Source organism: Antedon mediterranea, chromosome 4 (genome assembly GCF_964355755.1).
Source record: "Antedon mediterranea chromosome 4, ecAntMedi1.1, whole genome shotgun sequence".
NCBI lineage: Eukaryota > Metazoa > Echinodermata > Crinoidea > Comatulida > Antedonidae > Antedon > Antedon mediterranea.
Window position 1 is genome coordinate 33,174,636 of NC_092673.1, and position 25,796 is coordinate 33,200,431.

Genomic DNA, 25,796 nt, shown 5'->3' on the forward strand with positions numbered 1-25,796 from the left:
GATCTCGTACCCAGTTTTCACTATATTTGGCCTTTAAATGAAAATACAAGTAAAAAGTAAAGTAAAAAAATGTATATGGATTATATTCTTACAGTATTCAAGGTATGGTAGAAAGACACAATAATAATAATAGGCCTAATGATAATTATTATAATGACGATAATAGCATAATAATACAATAGTAAAGGTTTTTTTATAAGGTTGCACGTTACTGAATTAAAAGTAGGCCTAATTATGTCTACTGTATACATTTTACTAAAATATGAATTGCATACCTCCTCTACTCTACTCTTCTCTTCTACTCAAATCAACAAAATATCTTTTGTTGTTAATTATTACTTACCAATTCACTTTGGTATTTTTACCCAATTTGGGAATCACAAGTTCACGACCAATATGGCGCTTGATCAATGTAAAGGTGTGACTCAATTCATGGACTTTGTCACGCGACTCAAAGACATTACACAGACTTATAAAACAGGACTTTGATATGATAATTCATTTCCTGATAACCACTACTAACCAATATATTACATAATAAAACTTAAACAATTGATAAAATAATCGATAATTGTATTTATTCAAATAACTTCAAACATGTTTGTTAGTAAATCAGACATTGAATATGTCCTTTTTTAGTTTTATTAAAGTTAATAACTTCCGTAGAACAAGAAAAAGACAAAATAATTAACGTTTAAATTCAACCAAAAATTAATTTCCAGTCAATTTGACCATTTTTTGCTTTTAATTACAGTTTTTTTCAGGTAAACAATTGTTTTATCCAATTTCTGGTCAAAGTGAATAACTATTATTATTAAAATGGCATATTCCATAAAAATGTTTACAAATTATTTGTTTAAGATGAACAATACATATAACATTTTAGTTATTAAACACCGTATTATGTTTGAAAATGGCATGCTTCTTATGATCAATACAAATCAATGCCTCGTTTTCACAGCCACTTAGGCACTAGTTCGTTGCACAGTGGTCACAGTTTCAAAGATTGCGAAGGTACTAGTACAGTATACACAAAAACAACAATAATATTACACTAAAATTTTACTGCAAAGCTAATAGAGTACATCAGGACAGTTCAAACTCTTAAAAAAAAATTGGAAAATAAATAGTTTTTACCATATTTGGTTTAAATCAAAAGAGCCTTTCTCGAAATTTAAACAAATATAGAATAAATGCATGTCTAAAAGTTTATGTATAATAGATTAACACACAATAATTGTTATTGGTAACTATGAATACCAAGTAAAGTAGTGAAGGTTCTTTTTAATTGTAATTATTATCAAGTTAAAAGTAAGTACTGTTCATATTAATAAATAAATAAGAAAACACGTATAAACATTGCATTGTACATTCACACACCAAATATGTATTTGTCCCGTACTGGACTTTTATATAATACGGCAAATAATCAAAATAAAATATTACCCTAAAAATCTGTTGAATAATATATAACTTGGCATATATACGTTTACCAGGCGGAGAAATTCTAACCCACCCTGTGAGATACTAAACATGTTTAAACTGTAAGATGAGGATGTGTGTGAAAATGAGAAAACAAAATCTGAAATCTGGAACCTTAAATATTAGGACAGTATAACAAATATACAGTATATTATTCTTTTAATAAATAAACATATTAACTTGCTATTATATCATGGAGAAAATATTGTGCTCATCATAATGTCGAAATACTTGTTGGCGAAGATACAGGTTCAGTATATGTTATTGCCTTAAATTGTGCGAACTTCGGTCTAGATTAGCTAATTGGCATTTATATTATACTTTTTTTTACTTAGTAATAATGTTTCTTTAAAAATTCTGTGGCATTCATGGATTGAATATCCACTGTGGTGAATAACTTTGTTCCAATTGAGTTTAAATATCTGTTGATGCAGTCTGCTTCCTAGTAAAGCTCAATCTTCTTGAAGTTGTTAATGTCAATACCAGGTGGAACACACTCTCCAGAATATCTAGGAAAAAGTAACAGACGTTTTTTAATTCGTTCATTCAGTTACATAGATAAGCGAATCACGGACGGGAAGAAGTAAGATGAATACATGTTTGATTACTGTGTAAGTCGTAACAATGTTAGATATTTAAAGTGCAGTGCAATAACTCGCCAAATTTACAAAAAGTAGTCAAAACTGTACCTAACCTCTATTATTTAAAGGTTTAGTACAAATACCTATCCTAAAGATTTGTAAATTGTTTGTAAAGCGAACAATTCACGGCTCTATGGTGAACTACCATGAGCTTTGCGTTCATATAAAACAGTGTTCGACTATAAAAAGCAAAACAACTAACAGTAACAGTGTATGTCATAGGCATGATAGAGGAGACTGCCCAAGTACCTACCTAAACGTTTTCAGATTGTGGTGATCTTCGCAGGCCATAGCCACCTCCTCTAGTCCTTCCTTGGGCATCCACAAACTTACGATTTGAAGACGTTCAAGTGATCCGATTCTTCTTAACATCCTTATAACTGCATTACACGCACCATTTGTTATCGTACATTCTTTTTTGATTATTTCCACTCTTCCTTCATCTCTTTTACCATACAGGCTTACAATCTTCAGATATGGCATTTCGATGAGGTTGTCTGCAGCACAGCTAACCATCAAGTCACAATTGCTAGTCATGTCTGTGATCTTTAACTCGACCATCTGAGGGCATTGACAAGCTCTTTGAACAATTCTAAATGCTTCTGATGAAGACAGTCCTTGTAGTGGAAGTGTAATCAGTTCTAATGCATTCATATTCTGTATTCCTTGGGCGAATGATTCACTAGCTGCATCAAATAATTGATATATAGAAAGCTTCTCCATCTGTTGTAATTCGTGTAAATTTTGTGACAATATAACCATTCCTTGTTCGGTAACAGGACTGTAACTAACATTCAAGTTTGTAAGTTTTGTTACGTACTTGAAATATTCCGCTAGAAACCCGATTCCATCGCCAATGGGATTATTCTTTAGGATTAATTCTTTTAAGCTGTGAGTCTTTTTTAAAGACTTTGCAACTGTTCTGCATATCTCAGGTCCAATGTTGGCACTTGAAAGGTTGATAACAGTGAGCGTTGACTTTCGTAAAGCATTTGGTAAAACGTCAGCCATGCTACTTATGTCAAACCCAAGAATTGTAATCTTTTCAAGGTTTACATTCTGGAGTGAACTCACAACAGGTGTGATGTCCGTGTCGTCGCCTCCATGTTCGTGGATGACTTGAAACGTCCTCATAAAAGATAAACACTGATATTCTGGAAAATGACGAAAGGCTGGAGGTAGTGTTTCCACCCGACACTCTCGTAGTTTCCGTCTTAGCTTTTCTATAGGCATTTGCGAATACTTTTTCACCTTTCTGATAAATTCTTGTTGGTCATCTGGAAACATTTCCCACAAAGTGCTTATCTCTTTGTTCGTCTGAATGCTGATGTTCATCATTTCGATCTTGTGAATATTTAAGTTTGCATTAATTCTCGTCTGGTCTTCTTGAGCCTCGCTATATTTGAGTAGATAACCAAGTGAGTTCGCGGTTGTAGGTGAAAAATTACTAAACCGAATATGTCTATGTTTGAATATTTGAACCATAATATCATTAAGAGAACCACAACATTTACTCTCGTGATAACATCGAATAATTAATTCTACATATTCTTGATACCGCATACTTCCTTCAAAAGATAGTCTACCCGATACATAGCTGTCGCTATTAACTGATAATTCCTTTTCGAAAATTTCCAATAAGTGAGTTAAAACCAATTTGGCAACTTTTCTATGTTCGCCACTCAAGAACAAAAGAAGCATTTCAAATTGGAGAGCATCTTTGGCGGTAGCTATTCTATCCAAGTATAATGACTGAAATTCTTCAGGTTTACGGCGCGCCAATTTAGCAGCATACATTGCTGCACACTTTTCCTGCGCAGTTTTGTGGAAGAATAGAACTCCAACCTCTGGCTTCATGCTGTCTTTCAGCTGAGTCGTTGAGAAGTAACAGTCATCATCAGAATCCGTGTCTTCATCTTCTGGTTCTTTGTATGCCACATTTCCCGAGACAGTGTCCCTCATCAGTAATCCGATCTTGCATGAAATTGCAACAACATTCTTTGATGTGGTATCTTCTAACTGTGAACTGACATCAAAATCACTTTCTCTGAACGTGAGTGTCCTGTTATTAAACAACCCATCCAGTCCAACACGACCAATGATTTTAACCACTTTATTCAAATACTTGGTCAGTTGTTCTGTGTTATCACTGTCTTTGTCCAAGTGTCTCTTAAACATGTAGTCTAACAGTTTTTGATATAGTTCACTCAATGTTTCTGGAAGTTTCATTGATGCGTTGTCTTTCCATAACCAGCAAAGGATCTTAGTCATCATTGGTAAGGTGGCAATACCGTTGATTAGGCCATTGCTGTGCAAGTATTTTGTTAGAGCCTTTCCCCTGGCAGCGTCTCGTTGAAAAAACTTTTCCACATAGATTTCTACGTTCTTTTTAGAAAAACCTTGCAGCTCACAGTGTAAGTAGATGCCTCTATGTTCTTTAAATTCCTCAACTCTCCATGGCCGCGAAGTTACTACCACAAAGCTTGATCTCAGATGTTTGTTTTCTAGAAGCTTCAAGATTTCTCCATTTTCTGGGCTATCAATACTCTGTGGTTTGTATTCATCACATGCATCAAGTAGTACAGCTACTTCACCCGGTTTCTGCTCAACAAACCGATTCAGGATATCTTTGTATATAAGATGCTCTCGTGTCAAAATACCATGCTTAAACAGAGCTTCAACAACATTTTCATCTGGTGATATCTTCTGCATGCTGAGAGCTACTACAAGCTTGAAACGTTTTATTGGTGAATCGCTGTTTCCCTTTGCCCAGTCATAAGCCATTTTATTGATAAGAGTTGACTTGCCAATCCCGGCTCTACCATAACCTAATACCCTAGTTATGGGAACTCCACTACTTGTGTCATTTCTGAACATGTCATGATAAGACTTTAGAGGAATTTTAAGTTGTTCATTTGGTTCAAGTAAATCCACAACTAACGTTAAGTTGGTAAACAATGTGTCCATGCTGACAATATCCGAACGATCCCATGGTAGTAACTGAATCTGGTTCCTCGTTTGAAGATAATTTTGTTTAACAGCGTTGAAGCAAAGTTGTAGAGCGTCGTCTTCACATTCAACACGATGATGTGGTGCTGTGGTAGATAAAAGGAATTCATTCATATACATTTATTTATCAACAGCTTGAGATAATTTCAGCATAAATATATTAATCAAACAAGAAAATAAACTGTTGATAGGGTCCCAAACTAGAAGATAAATCCTTGTCTCGTGAAGAGGAATAATTTAGTTTGGTTGGAACCGGTCGGTAAATCAAGGCCCGTATCATAGAAAATGGACAGATTTTAATGTTGCCGTGCCCAGTATTTCTTTGTGTAAAATTTAATAAAATCCGGCTCTCTTAGTGAGTTAAAGTCGGTATCATTCATAGGTAATACTAACCACTGGGAAAGACATGTTCTATCTTTTCTTCCAAGCTCCCCACTGTATTAGTTAGATTCTGGACAACGACCTGTGTATTCTGTTGTCCACGAACTAATAATGCCAGACTTCCCTTCAAATCCAATTCATCCTGTACTCTTCCGATATCATGTACTGTATCCTGACCCTCAGCTGCAGATGTTGTTCTGGTGGCTACTTTATATGACTCCGCACTTGAATTAATATATTTCTTTTGTATTGCATTGCTTTCTTTCCTATCGACGTGTTGGTTCGTATCAGGTGTAAACAACTTGTCAATGTTAAGTTTGTCTGGGTCTACTTTTTCGGGAGAGCTAACTTTGTAGTTAAGTTGTGAACACGTTTCTTTAAATAGGCCTGTGTTTAGTGTTAAAATTGGTGTAGAGTTTGTGGGTTGAGTAAGCCTAGTTTCAAATTGCTGTTTATCGGTACTCTTTAAAGCATCCATTTGATCTTTTAAAGTTCTCATTGAAGTTTTGACATCTTCTTGGCCATCCAAAACATCTCTAATCGCTGATTCATTTTGTTTAGTGACTGATGAGATTGTCTGCAGTTCTCGTTGGATGCCTCCAACTATTTCTTTCAGTTCTTCCTCAAGCTCTCTGATTTCTTCGATAACCTTCTGTTGGTCAGTAACACTAATATCCTTAGAAGCATACAAATCAATCACCTTTTTGTCAACTCCTAATATTTGCAGCATTTTTGACAAACGAATCCATTCATTATTGAAATCAGCTGGACTAATACGACAGCAATCCGGGTGTGCTTTAGCGTTTCTGAAGTTCTTGAGACGAACGATGTTCGCTAATTCGGAATTCCCAGGCATCTCATTCCATTTGCTTTCATCAACCATATTATCTTTAAACACGCATAAATGCTTTATCAACATAAATAACAAAGTGATATCAAGTTTTTTTATATCAGCTTTTCCTTTCATGGGGAATAACATCTTGTTTTGTTTCTGTTCTTGTCAGTGTATTTGGTTTCAAATTTTCGATAAGTTTATCTCTATTATTTGCCAAGAATTCGTGAAGTTGGCTTGGCTGTAGGACTAGGCCATAACCAGAAGCATGGCTAAGAAAAAAACGTCTCATTGCCTCTGTACCTTCTGAGAGTAGCAAACAACAAATACGCGAATAGTTTTCGGTTTCCTTATCATAAACCGGAAGACTTGCCATGGTTTCAGCTGAAACTGTGTTAGCCAATTTAGGAACTGTGGATTAAATGAAGAAATTCGATTTAATAATGGGTTCTACTAGTACCTCTATTTTAAGGAAATATCCCTAAAATAAAAGGAAATTTCGTGATATGAATGAGGGTCAGACAGTAGGCCTATGTCTTAAACATAATGGTGGCGGTGAGGAAGTGGATAAAGGCTTATACTTACTATAAATAATCTATTTTGTGGACCTCTTGGATTCATTTCATTCTTTTTAGTAGGCCTCGTTTGTCGTTTGTGTCAATGCACCAATGGACCAACGGCTTAACTTCTCATCCGATAGATCCGGTAAGGGACTCACGTCCACCCACACTCTGCCCTAGCAATGCGATGTGGCCGACCCTTTCTGAAACCTAAATACAAAATTGAAATTCAATATAAGTATTGTTTTATACTTGTTGCCTTTTTGACCTTAATTGGTATCGGCCACCCAACATGTAGCCTATCGTAAACTTGAAATTAGTTGTTCCTGATTTAGGCCTCATAGGAGGCTTGCCCTAGTCCAACTCCCGATCTTGATCATATCATAGTTATCTTATCTGGATATCAAGAAAGATTAAACGAGTCACCGTGTGTGACACCCACTAACTTAACTTACCAACGGCAAATAGCTAGCCTACTGGCCTTTAGATTGCGCCGAAATAAAGGATTTGTAACATCTGTCGTATTTAACCAATATGGCGGTTGATGGGTGTAAGATTTGGTTTGAGGTAAACTGTATAAATAGAAACATTACGACTTTTAGAAATTCCAAATCGTCTTCATTTCCGATCCAAAAAAGTTAGTACCAAGGCCCAAAGAAAGCACTGTAATTTGTACAATACACAAGTTGGATGTGTTGTGAATAATGGTAGAGTAATTTAAATATCTGGTGTGGGCGTTCCTTCTGGATCGCCGTAGAAAATGACGCTTGAGCGAGCGAGCACCTGCTGTTGTTGTGTTGTGATGGTGTGGTGGTGGTGGTGGAGATCTGAGTCGAGTGCCGGTGTAAGATTTAAATGTGTCCGGTGTTTGAAAGTGTCCACTGGACAATTTTCAGCATTGAATAGTGTAATACCAGCTGTTGAAAATGGCTGCAACCACCCGGGCAGCTTTCATCGATAAAAAAGTAGGACCATCGACATCATATTAACCCCGTAAAAACTAGGGCACTGGACGGTCACCAACTCCCGTTAGGGTAATTATAATTCCTTAGAATACCAACTTGAATCGCAAAATATCAAGTCGATTGAAATAAATATTACTATTATTATATCTGGAGACATATAGTCTAATCAAATTAAATTGTTTGTTTTTGATTGAGTATATACAACCTGTTGTCAATTTGAAGTAAATCTGACAACTTGAAAAAATATATAGCCTACCGGTACTGTATTATTATTTCTAGGGAATGAATATCACTAAATCATATAGGCATAGGGCCTACCTATTTTCGTTCTCTCGAAATATTATTTCATTGGAATTCGAATTACTAATTCGCGAGAGAACGAAATAATTTCCCTCGAAATTATTTCGTTCTCTCGATCATTCCTTGTCTCGAAGTAGTAATTCATTTTTTATATTGTTCAGTTCTTGAAATCTTATTTTGTTCTCCCTAAATATATTTGTTCCCTCAAAATATTTTTCAGTTCTCAAAATATTATTTTGTAATATTCATAATACTGTTACTAATTTAATAATATTAACTGATAACAAAAGTGCTTTAAACAAGTAAGTTCGTCATTGTTAAAGTGAGTTCTTTTTCATTATATTTTTTTTCACAGATGCCTGATTTTTGGTTTTATTTAATAAAACATTGAATTGATTAGTCACAATATTTTATTTGTTTCTAGAGATTTTACATTATTTATTTATTTATCTAAAATACATTTGAAAAATATTGTTGATGCATATTACCAAAAAATATTTATTTTTTTATATTTTATATGGCAAAATAAACACCTTAATTGCGCATCAAAATTATTCGTTCACTCAAGGGTATTTCGTTTTTTTGTATTTTTCGAATAATCTCTAAAAAAAAAACGTCCACCTCTCCTAAGGGACCACTTCTCATAATTCCGTAACGACCACCTTTCGCAAATTACCACCTCTATTGAGGTGGTCACTTACGGGAGGTGTAGTCGGTAAAAGAAGTGGTCGTCTACGAGCGGTGGTAGTTTATGAAAGCAGTCCGTTATGAGAGGTGGTTACCCCTTCAGGAGGTTGTCCATTGTGAGAAGCGGTCCATTAACAGAGGTAGTCCCTTTTAAATATTAAAGGTGGTCGCTAACAAAGGTGGTTGCTTACGATCAGAGTGCTAAGTTTTGAAAGCCGATCACTTACGAGAGGTGGATAGACTGACGACAAGTAGAGAAATACATTTGCACATGATTTAGACATTTTTAATTCAACATTTATTAGTTTCTATCAATGGTATAACAATACAATAAAAAGAATGATAATTTATAATGAGAAAATACAAAAAATACCATTAATAGAGGATCTTGCAAGAAGAGAATACTTGTCACGCAAGACCCATAAACAAAAGAAAAAAATACATTTGTATATAATTATTAAATAAAATAAAAAAAAGTCATGACAAAAACATTTTGAAGGTCTAGTTTGAGTACAATGATAACAAATTACTTTTAAGTTTTTTACGAAAAGTTGGGAGAGAGGAAGAGTTAACAATACTAGTATCTAATTGATTCCAAATTAAAGGGCCAGAAACATAAATAAAGTGAGAAGAACTAGTTAATCTTACAAAAGGAATAGTTAACTGAAACTTATGAACAGTACTTCTTAAATTATGACCATGGTTGAAATCAGCAGTGTTAAATAAATTCATCATGGGAGAAGGAAGATTGTTAGAAAAATATTGAAAGACAAAAGAGGCACTTTAGGTTTGTAAAATATATAATATATTATTAGCTGGCGATATTAACTACATTAGCTGTGAGGCAATTTTCGTTACTACATTACCTGTTGAGTTGTATATGAGTATAATGTTGATTTTTATTTGATAAATAAGCTGTTGGTGTTTCTACATCATTAGCTAGTTCTAGGTTTTATTATATGGGTGGATTTGACTTTTCTACACTAGCAGTTTTGAACAGGGCCTACTGTGTTTAAATGGAATGCTACAAGTTGTATTATTTTTTTTTATTTATCGTTTTGTGTACTAAAGTGGCAGCATAATCAGTATTTATTTTTACCAGATGTCCAACAAGGGTAATGTCCCAATTGGTAATTGCCACAATTGTCAGGTCAACCTCAAAACAGCGGCTCTCGGGACCGGGAGAGTTGTATGATTTGTTTTTATTATTATTTTTTTTTTAATGCGCCTTGAGCACTCTGTGGTATGTGTGCTATAAAAATCCTGTTATTATTATTTGTTATTATTATTTCACCTTTTAGTCGTGTCTGTCTTAAAGTAAAGTGATCTTTAATTGGAAGAGGACCAGTACAATTACTTGTTTTTAATCACATGATTATAAACTATTTATTCCTCTTGTCTGTGCTCGTACAAAATAATAAAACGGTCGCTAATTGGAAGTGTATTAAAGTAAAGTGATCTTTAATTGGAAGAGGACCAGTACAATTACTTGTTTTTTATCACATGATTATAAACTATTTATTCCTCTTGTCTGTACTCATACAAAATAATAAAACGGTCGCTAAATGGAAGTGTTTAAATTGAAGTGATCTTTAATTTGAAGAGGACCAGTACAATTACTTGTTTTTTATCACATGATTATAAACTATTTCTTCTTCTTGTCTTTATTCATACAAAATAATATAACGGTCGCTAATTAGAGGTGTCTTAAAGTAAAGTGATCTTTAATTGGAAGCGGACCAGTACATTTACTTAATTTTGTCACATAATTAAACTATTAATTATTCTTACCTTTACTCATACCAATTAATAAAAATGGTCGCTAATTAGAGGTGTCTTAAAGTAAAGTGATCTTTATTTGGAAGCGGACCAGTACAGTTACTTAATTTTGTCACATAATTAAAACTATTAATTATTATTGTCTTTACTCATACCAATTAATATAATGGTCGCTAATTGGAGGTGTTTTAGGTAAAGTGATTTTTAATGGAAGAGGACCACTTCATTTACTTGTTTTTGTCATATACTTAACAATTATTTATTCTTTTTGTCTTTATTAATACTAAATAATATAATGGTCGCTAATTGGAGGTTTCTTTAAGTAAAGTGATCTATAACTGGAAGAGGACTAGTACAGTTACTTAATTTTGTCACTATCATAATTAAAACTATGTATTCTTCTTGTATTTAGTCCTACCAATTAATAAAATGGTCGCTAATTAGAGGTGTCTTAAAGTAAAGTGACCTTTAATTGGAAGCGGACCAGTACATTTACTTAATTTTGTCACATAATTAAACTATTAATTATTCTTGCCTTTACTCATACCAATTAATAAAAATGGTCACTAATTAGAGGTGTCTTAAAGTAAAGTGATCTTTAATTGGAAGCGGACCAGTCAGTACAGTTACTTAATTTTGTCACATAATTAAAACTATTAATTATTATTGTCTTTACTCATACCAATTAATAAAATGGTCGCTAATTGGAGGTGTTTTAAGTAAAGTGGTCCTTTATTGAAAGAGGGCCAGTACAATTACTTGTTTTTTGTCACATAATTAATAACTATATATTCTTCTTGCTTTATTAATACTAAATAATATAATGGTCGCTAATTGGAGGTTTCTTTAAGTAACGTGATCTATAACTGGAAGAGGACTAGTACAGTTATTTAATTTTGTCACTATCATAATTAAAACTATGTATTCTTCTTGTATTTACTTCTACCAATTAATAAAAATGGTCGCTAATTAGAGGTGTCTTAAAGTAAAGTGACCTTTAATTGGAAGCGGACCAGTACATTTACTTAATTTTGTCACATAATTAAACTATTAATTATTCTTGCCTTTACTCATACCAATTAATAAAAATGGTCATTAATTTGAGGTGTCTTAAAGTAAAGTGATCTTTAATTGGAAGCGGACCAGTCAGTACAGTTACTTAATTTTGTCACATAATTAAAACTATTAATTATTATTGTCTTTACTCATACCAATTAATAAAATGGTCGCTAATTGGAGGTGTTTTAAGTAAAGTGGTCCTTTATTGAAAGAGGGCCAGTACAATTACTTGTTTTTTGTCACATAATTAATAACTATATATTCTTCTTGCTTTATTAATACTAAATAATATAATGGTCGCTAATTGGAGGTTTCTTTAAGTAACGTGATCTATAACTGGAAGAGGACTAGTACAGTTATTTAATTTTGTCACTATCATAATTAAAACTATGTATTCTTCTTGTATTTACTTCTACCAATTAATAAAAATGGTCGCTAATTAGAGGTGTCTTAAAGTAAAGTGACCTTTAATTGGAAGCGGACCAGTACATTTACTTAATTTTGTCACATAATTAAACTATCAATTATTCTTGCCTTTACTCATACCAATTAATAAAAATGGTCATTAATTTGAGGTGTCTTAAAGTAAAGTGATCTTTAATTGGAAGCGGACCAGTCAGTACAGTTACTTAATTTTGTCACATAATTAAAACTATTAATTATTATTGTCTTTACTCATACCAATTAATAAAATGGTCGCTAATTGGAGGTGTTTTAAGTAAAGTGGTCCTTTATTGAAAGAGGTCCAGTACAATTACTTGTTTTTTGTCACATAATTAAAAACTATATATTCTTCTTGCTTTATTAATACTAAATAATATAATGGTCGCTAATTGGAGGTGTTTTAGGTAAAGTGATTTTTAATTGGAAGAGGAACACTTCATTTACTTGTTTTTGTCACATACTTAACAATTATTTATTCTTCTTGTCTTTTCACATACCATATAATATAATGGTCCCTAATTGGAGGTGTTTAGGCAAAGCGATCTTTAATTAGAAAAAAAAAATTTGTTTGGCATCATTAAGTATTATTGGTTATTAAAAGAAGACAAGACAAGTGCAGGCGTGATAAAAACAACCACCTATCATAAAACGTATGATACAGTATTTAATAGTGGACGCATTTCAATCCATGGGTCAGACATTATTAAACGGGCCGGACAGCATTAAATTGTTGAAAAACGCCCACGAACCCGTTGAAACATGCAACTGGACACTATCCAATGCTGAAAAGTGTCCACCCGGACACTTTTGAATGCTGGACACAATTCAATCTTACACCGGATAAGGCGATGAGTGTATGTTCCAAAAAATCCTAATTTTCTTCCTTAAGACACTCTTCTATATAATATAAAGCAAGGTAACATATATGTATATCGTCATGTATAATATTTTACAGCAATAGTCTTACTGCTTTATATATATACAGTGACTTCTTGCCGGATTGCCTAGGCCACGCTTTGTGTTTACCGTAGGACACTGATTTGAAGAATAAGGTAGTGTGATGTGCCTGGATTTCGGGGAATATTAAAACAGACTAGGCCTAGACTACTAGACTTACCACATCTGGTTTAGGTGTTGTGGCGCAAAATGAAAATCAATTTAATTTTTTAATTTCCGTCTTAGTTTTGATTTCGTAGCTTTCTGTTTTAATTTTTAAGTAAGGCCTTATTTATACTAAAAAAATTAAGTAATATTACTTGAATCATGGAGGTATAAATTGTATACCTCCATGCTTTAATTAGGCTAGAACCGGTTGAGTTTTTGACATGGAAATTGCGTTGTTTGCCATACCAGAGAGTGATAGTGTAAATAATTATCTGACTAGCATGTGATAAGCAATTGGGTTTAAATACCAATTGTAATCCTTATGTAAGATTGTGTCCTTTTTTTTTTGCCTTATCCTTTGGATGTGATATAAAGCAATTGGTTCTGTGTACATACAGTAGAGTACACTATTTAAAATGCGTAGGGGATTATCTTCCTATGTGCTGATCTGCGTAGGCGCTTCATTGCTGCCTGCCGTGGGTTCATCCGGCCTTATCTGAATTTCCTCAGTTTCCAGTTTAGCTTGATTGAGGAGATAATACAGTAAATACCTTTACCATCAAATGTGAATGTGGGTGTATGCGATTAGCAACTAGAAGTACTTTCCTGAATCCAACTTCACTATGCCTCTCATTGATTCTCATAACATAATGATTTTTTGTGCACTTGCAAATTGTGTAGATGTCGGTTAATCCTGATTCCAAGGATCTTCCGGAAGGATGGGTTTTAAAATTGTCAAGAGGTCATGGTATACCTTACTACTTCGACACAAAGACAGGACAGTCATCTTGGAAAAAGCCCACTACTGTGGTAAGTTAAAAATAAAATAATGGATGAATATTATTATTTTTGAAATTTGAATTATTATTATTGAAAAAAAAGATAGACTTGCATTAAATGCAGGCCTTGTCTTTTTAGTTGTAGAGTGTGATCACTTGTCTCCTAAAATGCCCTTGAGGAGTGTGACAACACACTTAAATTTTACACACCATGAAACAAATGGCACTCCTGAATTTGTAGCACATTTTTCATAAAGACAATGCCTGGAAATGTCTAATTTAGTTTCTTATATTATAATAATTAATATGTTTCGTTTTATAGACTTTACCAAATAAAACAAAAAATAAAAGTTTGTCAAAGGAAAAAGCAAATAATGTTGATTTTCAAGCTAAAGAAAAAGACAGTTCATTTGTAAACAAAATGAAAGGAGAAATAAAGAAATATCGTGAAACTTACAGTAAAATGTCACAAATTCGAAAGAAAAGTGTTGAACAAAAACAGAAAGAAGTTCAGGAAAAGTTTAAGAAGTTTTATGAACAAAAGGCAATAAAGAAAATGAACAAGAAAACTGTACAAAGGGCACATGAATCGTCAAAAAAAGTACAAATTATTGAAAAGAAAACAATTCCTGAAACAAATACTGAGATTAACAAGAAGATAGGAAAGCCTAAACCCAAAATGATTTCAAATAAAGAAACGGAAAAGATAAGCAGAGAAATAAAAACTGTCAATAAGTTAAACAATGTGAAAAAAGAAGTTACTCATAAAAATCCTAAAAAGTCTCCAGATAAGCATAAACCAGAACAAAGAGAACTGATTGTTATTAGAAGTAAAAGGAAAAGAAGAAAAAATAAGTTAAAAAATGAAGATATTAACATGTCGGAGAAAAGCCATAGTATAAAGTCAAATAAGGGAAAGCAAAAATCATCTCAGTGTAAGAAGAACATCCAGACCATTGCAACATTGAATAAATTAAATACACAGTGTGCTAAAGAAAGAATTAAAAGTGCTCTCCCATGTTTGGAGATAAAAAAGAATTGGAATATAAGTATTACAAAATCTCTTTCTAAAAGACCATTCTCTCACTCGTCTGTGTCATCTTCTACTCTGGCAAGTGCATCATCAGCAGATGTTGAATTTATATCAGAAACATCTCTGGTAACCATAAACACCAGGAGGAAAATTGTTCGAGAAGATGTTGACTCTGAAGATGTCTGGATGGAGGGAATTGAAGGTGAGTATTTTGTTGGATGTTTACCAGTGGAAGAGTACTTAAAATAAATACTCCTGGCATCAGATCAAAAAAAGAATCAGTTAGCTGGTCATTGTAGGAGCTGCATTGCTGGCTGTTGTCTGTCAGTAAATGCCTGATTGGAATTTCCTAAGTTTCCAGTTACACTACTGTTAATAATACATTTAAATAAAGAATGCCATAAATGAAATAAATATACCTAAAAATGACATAATCTTGTATTTTTTCAGTTACTGATCCTGGTGATGTAAATCAAATCATTGAAGATATTCACATGGAATCACAAGAAAGGGTTTGCTAAAATACTTAAAAATTGTTACAGGCATAGACAAATTTCTAAACCGCCCAGTGATATAAGCTAGAAATTAATTACTTTTTTAACAGTAAAGATGAGGAAATCTTTGAAAAATCAAAGATTTGAACCCCGAACCTTCTGCTTGATATTTACAGTAGACATCCTATCATTCATGGTATAGGGACTCTTTAACAAACACAGAAAAGTTCTTGAAAGTATGTATGCGCAACAGAGGTAAAATTTATACACCTCATCTGTTTACTTTGAAAGGTTATACACTACTCTATAACTCCCATTAAAGGGACACCTCCTTGACCCACCATATTGTCCCTTAATAGTGTTTTCCCTTGAATAGAGGTTGTTTGTAATGCTAAAACATATCTTGCTATTTTTACAGAAAAGTGTAGGTGCGGGTGTCCCAAAGAAGGGGTTTACTGTATTTTATATAAATTGATTTTTTTTTAATACATTTTTTTTCCAGTTTCAGCCAGTTTATGTTGTGCTTGATACTAATGTACTTATAACAAGCTGGACATTTTTACGACAAATTACGAAAACTAACTCTAAAGGTATAGCAATAGATAAATAGTGTTTAAATGTTAAAATTTACTTGTATTTGGAGGTGGCTCAGCCGATCCGGGCCTTCCTAAAACATAGGTTAAGTTCAGCGCTTCATTTCACAATTTTTAGGCCTTCTCCTATTTCAAAATCATGTATCCGCCACTGACATTTTCTATGGCCACTTTCAACTGTGCTGATACAGTATAGTGCACAGTGATTATCAGCATTCTTGACTGTGCATAAAATTCATTGTTACTTACCGGAAATATTTATCAAGCTTCTAATGTCTATTATACAGTAAGGCCTCTTTATTTCCAATGACTTATCACCACAGATTACTAGATGCATGGTTGACTGTGCCGATAAGAAATGATTACATGCTCATGCCGATAGTCATTTCCATATTATAATCAAAATATTTATTCTTGATGTACAGAGTTCCCGTATGTATGTTTTATTGTACCTTGGGTCGTCATCCAAGAACTTGACGGCTTAAAGCAGTCACAGAGGTCAAGCACTCTTAGAGTTGATGTCATGAATGCTATCAAGTATGTCAATCAAGCCATCAGAGAGAAGCACCGGATGATTGGTCAGTCAATAAAAGATGTAAGTGGCCATTCTTACGGCCAGACCTCAAATTTATTGGACGTGATACTTCTTGATTTCTAATTGAAAATTAGTTATTCCTCAGTACCTGTTTTGGAAGTCAGATACAGCAGGTGCCTTCTGAAAGGTGAAAACAATATGAATTTAGTTTTTAGAAGACACAGACCCACAACCCCATCAACCTTTCCAATCTTCCTCGAACCGACTCTGATTTAACCAATGCAATCTAACAAAAAGACTCTGAGCTCGCCTTGCCAAGATAGGAACTCCTAACAGTCTTTTAATCTTATGTCTGGCTGTGACAAATACCAACAGTATTGAATTAGTAGTTCTTTTTAAAAAACCAGATGAACATTTTTAACCAACAGTACAGTATGTACATATTCTCCATGACGCACGGTGTCCAGTAAGGGCCGTGTGGAACTGATTATGTCGCAGCCACAGATAAACCCTTTGATCTTTCAAACTCCTGTTGTTAGAATAGATTGCCTTGGTTTCACCAACAAGGAATATAGTAAATTTTACGCAGACTCTGGTGAATCCTGAATAGCTTGAAGGACTGCAAATTGAGAGTCTATACATTCATTTATTTATTTCCTTTATTTTGTATAGTACATTAATATACAAAACAAATAAAACAAGAAAGCATTTCACCAGGAAATAACCATAGCATCCAAAAAATACAAAAACAACCTAAAATATCAAGGCTTGTGATATCTGCAAAAATCATTTTTGTAAATAATTTTGTATGTCTTCTTGTTCTAGGTATCTCTATACGATGGATGCAATGTTAACAATAATGATGACAATATTTTAAAATGTTGTCTGCAGTATCAAGAAAAAGGTAAGTAAAAAAAATAAGAAAATACAGTAAAGAAGGTTGAGGATATAAACTGAATTTTTACACTTTTAAATATATGTATATTGACAAAGGTCAATGATGAAAATGTTTTTGGAGATGGTTAAACGTCAGTAATTTTGTTGGAGTCATGGGATACACCCAATACTCTGTATTGTATCTAGATTTCTCCAGTATCGTAGGAAATTGGTAATGCAGCATCACATGTGTTTCACATGTGTTTTAATTTGTTGTATCGCATTGCATCATACACCATAACTTAACCTAAACATACATGAGGCAAATACTGTTGTTTGTGGAGATACACCACTAAGAATCGTGTATGGTAATGGTATGTCAGATGAAATATATATACATATTCACATTTTGTGTTTTTATCTCTTTTTCTTTGTAGTTAAGACAGGCAGCGTTTCTCTCTGTACCAATGATATTAATCTTCAAACTAAAGCTTTAATTTCTGGCGTGAATGCATTTGCACAAAAAGTATGTATAATTTTGATAACACTATTAAATTATATACAACAGAAATACTGGAAACTCTTGGGCTGGTCAAAAATATCTATTTTTCTGCGGTTTCAATAATATTAATGAATTTTAAACCTTTCGAAATTGTGTATGTGTTGTTGAGGATGATTATGAACTGACATTTTTTTGATGAAATAAAGAATAACAATTTTAATTCTATATTTCATTTAGCGCTTTACAATAGAGATAAAAAAGCTCCAACCAACTAGTTTAGGTTCACCAGATCACATGCAATTACCAATTGATTTTCCTGTGGAAAATAATGGTACAGTCCAGTCTCTTCAACCAATAGAAAATGAGTCTCACATTGCCTGCAAATTTGAAGTGGTAAGTTACTTTAATAATAGTGAGTACACTGTACACATGTGCTGAGTTTTTTGGTTGCATTTACAGATTCCATCAGAGAAATATTTAAACTAGGCCTAGATATGACCCACACAATACCATGCTCAGGCATAATCCCCATTCCAAAATTTTTGGCTAAATTTGAACACAAAAACATAAATTTATTGACAATGCGATCCTAGTATTGACTCACCCACTACTCTAATTTTGGCCATTTCATACTCTTGGACTATACACTGTCATATACACTAATTATAATTTATAGACTAATTTCTATATAATTCTACATATTGGCGTATTTAACTAATGTTATACTATATAACATTTTAAACAAATATTTTTAAACTTGTGATATTTGTGTCATTGGTTTTCAGCAATCTTTACAAGAAATAGAAACGGAAATGAAAGCGGTTTTAAAGAGCGCCCTCTCTTTGGCCTTGGAGATGGAAATGAAAGATATATATGAAGAACAATGGTAAGTAACCAGTCACAAAAGTTTGTTTAGAAAATTTGATCCTTTCCCAGATAAAATTTAAATTTTCTTTTCATACACATCAATGTCTGCCAACATACATACAAGATCAGGATTGAACCCTGGATCTTGGGATTGGAAGCATGTTAACCACCAAGCTACAGCTCTACTACATTAAATAGAGTCAAATGTAATAATACAAATAATGACCAACTTTGTGCCCTAATGGCTTTAAATGACAGGTTACACATTATAGACCTTTTTTTTCTTTCAGGCTTGATATTGTCATCGTAAAACCTCCATGGTCTTTTAGGGATATCATGGTGTGCTATGATAAGTAAGTATTTTTTATTTATACTGTCTTTATAATGAAATATATGTGTTTAGAACAACACCAAACATTTACACTATGTAAACGAAAAATTATTAATATTAAAAGCAACATTTTTATTTAACTAAAAAAAAATGTGCATCAAAAAAAAATTTATATGGCCCTCGACGAGCTACTACTAAAAAAATTGTTTAACACATTGGCTACCAGCGACGAGTTTACTCGTCATATCGGTATATCATATCTTTTCTAAATAAGTACCATCTTCCAGCTAAGGGCAAGGTTTACCAATTTTTAATTTCTTTTAGACACTGGATTGCAGTGTTTGGTATGTTTCTTCCAAGGCCAATCAAATCAATTGTAACGTCACTATTACAGTATGCAAAATCATCAATACATTCCAGAGGTAAGGACTTTATAACACAATCACCTAAAGCTTGGTTCCCACTAGGACGCAATACAAGGACTTTATAACACAATCACCTAAAGCTTGGTTCCCACTAGGACGCAATGCAAGGACTTAAACACAATCACCTAAAGCTTGGTTCCCACTAGGACGCAATACAAGGACTTTATAACACAATCACCTAAAGCTTGGTTCCCACCACTAGGACGCAATACAAGGACTTTATAACACAATCACCTAAAGCTTGGTTCCCACTAGGACGCAATACAAGGACTTTATAACACAATCACCTAAAGCTTGGTTCCCACTAGGACGCAATGCAAGGACTTTATAACACAATCAACTAAAGCTTGGTTCCCACTAGGACGCAATACAATACAAGGACTTTATAACACAATCACCTAAAGCTTGGTTCCCACTAGGATGCAATGCAAGGACTTTATAACACAATCAACTAAAGCTTGGTTCCCACTAGGACGCAATACAATACAAGGACTTTATAACACAATCACCTAAAGCTTGGTTCCCACTAGGACGCAATGCAAGGACTTTATAACACAATCACCTAAAGCTTGGTTCCCACTAGGACGCAATACAAGGACTTTATAACACAATCACCTAAAGCTTGGTTCCCACCACTAGGACGCAATACAAGGACTTTATAACACAATCACCTAAAGCTTGGTTCCCACCACTAGGACGCAATACAAGGACTTTATAACACAATCACCTAAAGCTTGGTTCCCACTAGGACGCAATACAAGGACTTTATAACACAATCACCTAAAGCTTGGTTCCCACTAGGACGCAATGCAAGGACTTTATAACACAATCAACTAAAGCTTGGTTCCCACTAGGACGCAATACAATACAAGGACTTTATAACACAATCACCTAAAGCTTGGTTCCCACTAGGATGCAATGCAAGGACTTTATAACACAATCAACTAAAGCTTGGTTCCCACTAGGACGCAATACAATGCAAGGACTTAAACACAATCACCTAAAGCTTGGTTCCCACTAGGACGCAATACAAGGACTTTATAACACAATCACCTAAAGCTTGGTTCCCACTAGGACGCAATGCAAGGACTTTATAACACAATCAACTAAAGCTTGGTTCCCACTAGGACGCAATACAATGCAAGGACTTAAACACAATCACCTAAAGCTTGGTTCCCACTAGGACGCAATACAAGGACTTTATAACACAATCACCTAAAGCTTGGTTCCCACTAGGACGCAATGCAAGGACTTTATAACACAATCACCTAAAGCTTGGTTCCCACTAGGACACAATACAAGGACTTTATAACACAATCACCTAAAGCTTGGTTCCCACCACTAGGACGCAATACAATACAAGGACTTTATAACACAATCAACTAAAGCTTGGTTCCCACTAGGACGCAATACAAGGACTTTATAACACAATCACCTAAAGCTTGGTTCCCACCACTAGGACGCAATACAATACAAGGACTTTATAACACAATCACCTAAAGCTTGGTTCCCACTAGGACGCAATGCAAGGACTTTATAACACAATCACCTAAAGCTTGGTTCCCACCACTAGGACGCAATACAAGGACTTTATAACACAATCACCTAAAGCTTGGTTCCCACCACTAGGACGCAATACAAGGACGTAAGCAGCAACATCATTTTACCAGTTTGACAGACAGTTTGAATAATCCATCGCTTGTAACTGGTCAAATTACGTTGCGCTTATTCCTTGATTCGCATCCAAGCTTAAGTGTATCCCTGCCATTTGATTGGTCATGTGTCATTCATTAATTTTTCCCATGATTGAAGAACTACTACAGGGTATATGTATGCTCAAACTTTTGTAAACATCAGCATTTTGTTGGAAGCGGTAACCCAGTGAATAATGTATGTTTGTGATTCAATATTCAATTTATTGTCACATTTGATTTTTTTTTATAGTTCAAAACCCAGAAAGCCTTAAGTTACTGATATCTAAGGCAATAACACTATGCCAATCTCAAGTTTCTCATTTTAAGTAAGTCTAATCTTTTTTTTATATTGATTTACTATTTGTATTACAATGTTTATATTGAGTTTTTTTTAACAGTCACTGTTTAGTAAAAAATATAACAATTTTTTTTTTAAAGGTCAAGAATTCCAGAAATACCACATGCAATAAATACGCTGCAATCGCTACGTAAACAATGCGATAATTTAATAAACAAATTGAAATCTGATACCAACGATAAAAACAAGAGTGTAGTCAACGAAGTTAAGCAAGAGGCTTTGGTAACAAGCACAGTACCTGAGAATGGAACGAGCAACCACATCGCACAGGTGTTTGATACTGTATGGCATGTCATATTACAAATAAGGTAAACAGTATATTTTACTATAATAATGAATGTTTCTAAGTGCAATGGTACAAATTATTTCATAAGGTTAAAATAGATTGTTTCATCTTTCACCAAATTAAATAATTTGTTCCATTGCACAATTATAAAACATTACTTATTTCTTTTAAAACACCTATTTTTAATGAGAGGGTAGGCAAGGCCTAAACCAAAGAGATTGCTTGTATATTAGCCGATGTCTGTCGCAAACGACAATGTCTTGCATTCATGGATAAAACTAAGCCAGGACTGTTTAAAGCACCTTGGTTGGTCCTATCATTGATCAAGGGCTTCTCTTATCAAATGCCCACCTTAAGGCAGATACTACTGTTGATGCTGGGGCTGCCATAAGAGTCAGCATTGCTAATTTCAAATGCCTAATGGGACCCCAACTCCCGATATTCCCAGATGGTCTTCCATCCAAGCTCTAACCGGGCCCAATGTTGCTCAACTTGGGTGATCTTACGAAAACTAGTGTTTCAATGTATTAAGGAGATAAGTCATTATTGTATGCATTATTAAGACTATAATGATGATAACTTCTTTTTCTAGTGTTCTGGTATTTGATAGTCTAGGCTTCCCACATCAGCTTGTCTGTGAAGGAATAGAGGGTATGACAAGACCTAGTGTCACACAAGCCTTACAGTGGTTGTACTCATCAGGGGAAATGTTACAAAATATTGTTGAAGCTTTCCACAGGTTTGTTACAAATTTTACATATTCAATAAATTCAATATAATTAAAATTTAGTTTTATTTTTATCTAAACATCAGGGGTTCTGAAGTTATTCAGTTTTTTTATACATGAAGTAGATGCAACGTTTTCATACATTTTGACCCAAATTCCTGTTCCAAACAGGGTGCAGTCTAGGCCACCTGGACTTTCACCATACCACTCTAGAAGTTTTGCTTACTTAGTAAATCCAATCTTATATGACCAAATTCTTCCACACAATTCTGTTTTCCATGATATTGAGAAAGAACTTTATTACTCTATTGTCCATCTCTCATCCATGTACTGCTCTGCCTCTTGTTGCTTTGTTTGGTTGCCAAAATAAGATATACAGAAGTAATAGAACATAAGTTCTCATTTCATTATTTATTTGGTCTATTTAAGTATATACAAAACAAAAAAAATGAAATTGGGGAGACCAGGGTCAACCTAAGTGAACTTAATCACTGTAGCTGAGCCGGTTGACCCAACCCCAAAGTCAGTTTACACATAAAAGACATAAAGACAAAATACAGTTACAGCGAATCAAAATGAATATGAACTTTTCTAATGAAGGCTGATGGGCTTTATAGGACTGCAGCATCTGTCAACGGTCTGGGAAGCTGGTCCCAGACACGGGGTAACCTGATTGCTATGGAATGGAAAAAAGCCTGTGTCCTTGATGCTTGATGTCTGAAGCACAAGCGATCATTGTTCTATTAGTAAAATTGGTATCATTTACTTACTTATTGCAGAGTGTTAGCAACATCTAGAGTATCAAAACATGACTCAAGCAAACTTCTAGAAAAACTCACACATCTCCTGGTTGAGACTAAGGTAAGAATTATAATTTTCTCGATTATATTGAAATTTATTCATTTTTGAATAAACAATTTGACTTCAGGATTAGGCTTATATTTCAGCAAAAACAACAATTATAAATTTAGAAAGGAAATTTTTTTTAATTACAAATTAGAGGTCCCTTCACTAGGTTTGTGGTTTACCATTGTGTACCACAAACCTAACTTTAATAGCGTTATTCGCCATGTAAAACTTGAAAACCTTTTTAGCTATTATTTATTTATTTAATTTTTGTTTGGCAGGCTACACTAGATTTTAAGATTGATGAGGATGATTTCCAACAGTTTTGCTGTGTGGAAAGTAACCGGACAATCCTAACAAATGGAGTTGTCCAACTTCAAAACATACTCGCCATGTTAGAGCAGTGTGCTGTAGCATGCTCCAGCCATCCACCTATGCATTAGTACATGTATACGGTAGAGTGATTTATTTATATACACTGTTCATAAATTGTGGAAAACTATTATGACATCTTAAGAAATGTTAAAGGTTAAATATTTTGGTCCATGGCCTACAAAACCTAAACTTCTTCAACAAGAAATATTTTGAGAATTCCATAACAAAAAAAAATACTAAAGAAATTATTCAATTAGAAAAAACATAGCATAGTTATTCAGCTCAGAGATAAATCTGATCAATAACAATTATTAAGAGGACAGAAGGTCAATTGATGCAGGTTTTTCTTAAGCTCAGAGGTAAACCTGATGCCATTTGATAAGAGGAAACCAGAATGCCAGCTAATGCAGGTTTTTCTTAAGCTCAGAGATAAACCTGATGCCATTATTAAGAGGACAACCAATCAGCTGAAGCAGATTTTTGTTTTAAATATAAATGAACATTTTAATACATACAAGTAATTAAATTGCCAAGACATTGTCATGTATTAATAGTTAAAAAACTATTAATAACTAAATTATCTATGTCATCGTCAGGAATAATTATTCTGATTTATGATTTACGGACCACGTCAAGATTATTCTACTGCAGTTACTACAGTAAATACATTTTGCTTGACTCTTTATACCCTTTTATGCAAATTTTTTTATAATATTAATTACTTAATAATAATTTTAATAATGTTTATTGCAGTCTACCTCATTGGAACAAACAAAAATCACATGTTATTGCAGTAAAAATATAGTTGCTGCAGTAATTAGAATAATGTAAGCATGAACTCTTTAAGAGTGTGTATTATACTTTCGTACTTAAATACTGTAGCTTGGTGGTGCTAAATAAATCCATTTTTAAATAAATTTTAAGAAAAATAAATTTAAAAAATCATTTTTTTATAAAAATAGATGGGTTTTTTTTTCAGTTTTCTTAAACTTATTATATAGATTCTATTTCGATTTAAATTATTAATTGCTTTAAAAAAAATGAGTTAAAAGAATAACATTAACAAAGAAATAAAGAAAACATGAATTTAGTTGGGCTTAATAAGAATATAAATATATTTAATTTATAAAACTATTTTATTTTATTGTGCAATACAAAAAAAGAAATTTTATATTCACATATTATTTATTGTTTCTGAAAATAAAATATATTTAAAGATTGATGCTTTATAGTCGTCTTCATTTTATGACATTCCTTTAAAAAATATTTACATTTAAAAAAATACGTTAACAACATAAAGGTTGGTTTCCACGCCCGGATGCGATATTTCTTTTCGTACATAAGTTGGGGACCCCTCGTGAAACGTCACAAAATAAACATGAATATTCATTAATCATATCCATAAGGCGTGACGTAAGAATTCAGCGAACTACAATTCACTAATGCAAACGATTTCTGTCGAGCCGTCTGTGTAGTCGAGTGGATAAGACTATGGACTTTACATGTCGATGTTTGGGTTCGACTCCCATGAGCTACTTATGTACGAAAAAAAAAATCGCCGCCCGGATGTGAGCGCGCTTCAAATAATTTGACCAATCACGATGACGCGTGCATCATTCGACCTGCCGTTTGTAATTTGTCCACCAACCGCCTATGTGGACGTCGCGACTGTAGGCGACTAGGTATACGGTACTATAGGCAAAGGAGTCATTTTCATCAGCAACGGAAAATGAAACATAATTTGTTCAATGACAAAATCAGTCCGACACTGTATCGATTAACTAGACAATCGGACAAATCATCCACACTTATTGATCAGGAGCGTCCCATAC

The 25,796-nt window shown here is 33.7% G+C and overlaps 2 protein-coding genes across 3 annotated transcripts; one reads left to right on the forward strand and one right to left on the reverse strand.

Moving 5' to 3' along the window:
- The first annotated feature begins 32 nt into the window (after positions 1–32).
- On the forward strand, positions 33–25,054 carry LOC140047354 (transcriptional protein SWT1-like). 2 transcript variants are annotated; one of them, XM_072092311.1, is made up of 17 exons: positions 33–102; positions 13,925–14,053; positions 14,345–15,257; positions 15,506–15,567; positions 16,052–16,139; positions 16,568–16,737; positions 17,503–17,581; positions 17,991–18,079; positions 18,293–18,448; positions 18,841–18,941; positions 19,213–19,275; positions 19,578–19,675; positions 21,623–21,698; positions 21,811–22,038; positions 22,609–22,755; positions 23,523–23,604; positions 23,871–25,054. In XM_072092311.1, exons 1-17 carry the CDS (start codon positions 70–72, stop codon positions 24,030–24,032), a joined length of 2,676 nt encoding a protein of 891 aa, XP_071948412.1. In that variant the 5' UTR covers positions 33–69; the 3' UTR covers positions 24,033–25,054. The 2 variants fall into 2 exon arrangements, with proteins under 2 accessions (XP_071948412.1, XP_071948413.1); XM_072092312.1 differs by lacking the exon at positions 33–102 and adding an exon at positions 12,987–13,055.
- LOC140047353 (NLR family CARD domain-containing protein 4-like) lies at positions 798–6,856 on the reverse strand. Its single transcript, XM_072092310.1, has 3 exons — positions 5,526–6,856; positions 2,377–5,218; positions 798–1,991 (listed from the first exon to the last, which is right to left on the reverse strand). The coding sequence occupies exons 1-3, from the start codon at positions 6,490–6,492 to the stop codon at positions 1,925–1,927; spliced, it is 3,876 nt and encodes a 1,291-aa protein (XP_071948411.1). The 5' UTR covers positions 6,493–6,856; the 3' UTR covers positions 798–1,924.
- Positions 25,055–25,796: the final 742 nt, after the last annotated feature.

Excerpts from the sequence above, each read along its gene's own strand:
- LOC140047354 (XM_072092311.1), top strand. The coding sequence starts at position 70 with ATGTATATGGATTATATTCTTACAGTATTCAAG. Across the intron at positions 103-13,924 it reads ATATTCTTACAGTATTCAAG|ATGTCGGTTAATCCTGATTC; the intron begins GTATGGTAGAAA and ends CAAATTGTGTAG. Across the intron at positions 14,054-14,344 it reads GGAAAAAGCCCACTACTGTG|ACTTTACCAAATAAAACAAA; the intron begins GTAAGTTAAAAA and ends TTCGTTTTATAG.
- LOC140047353 (XM_072092310.1), bottom strand. The coding sequence starts at position 6,492 with ATGTTATTCCCCATGAAAGGAAAAGCTGATATAAAAAAACTTGATATC. Across the intron at positions 5,219-5,525 it reads AGAACATGTCTTTCCCAGTG|CACCACATCATCGTGTTGAA; the intron begins GTTAGTATTACC and ends TATCTACCACAG. Across the intron at positions 1,992-2,376 it reads CACAATCTGAAAACGTTTAG|ATATTCTGGAGAGTGTGTTC; the intron begins GTAGGTACTTGG and ends ACTTTTTCCTAG.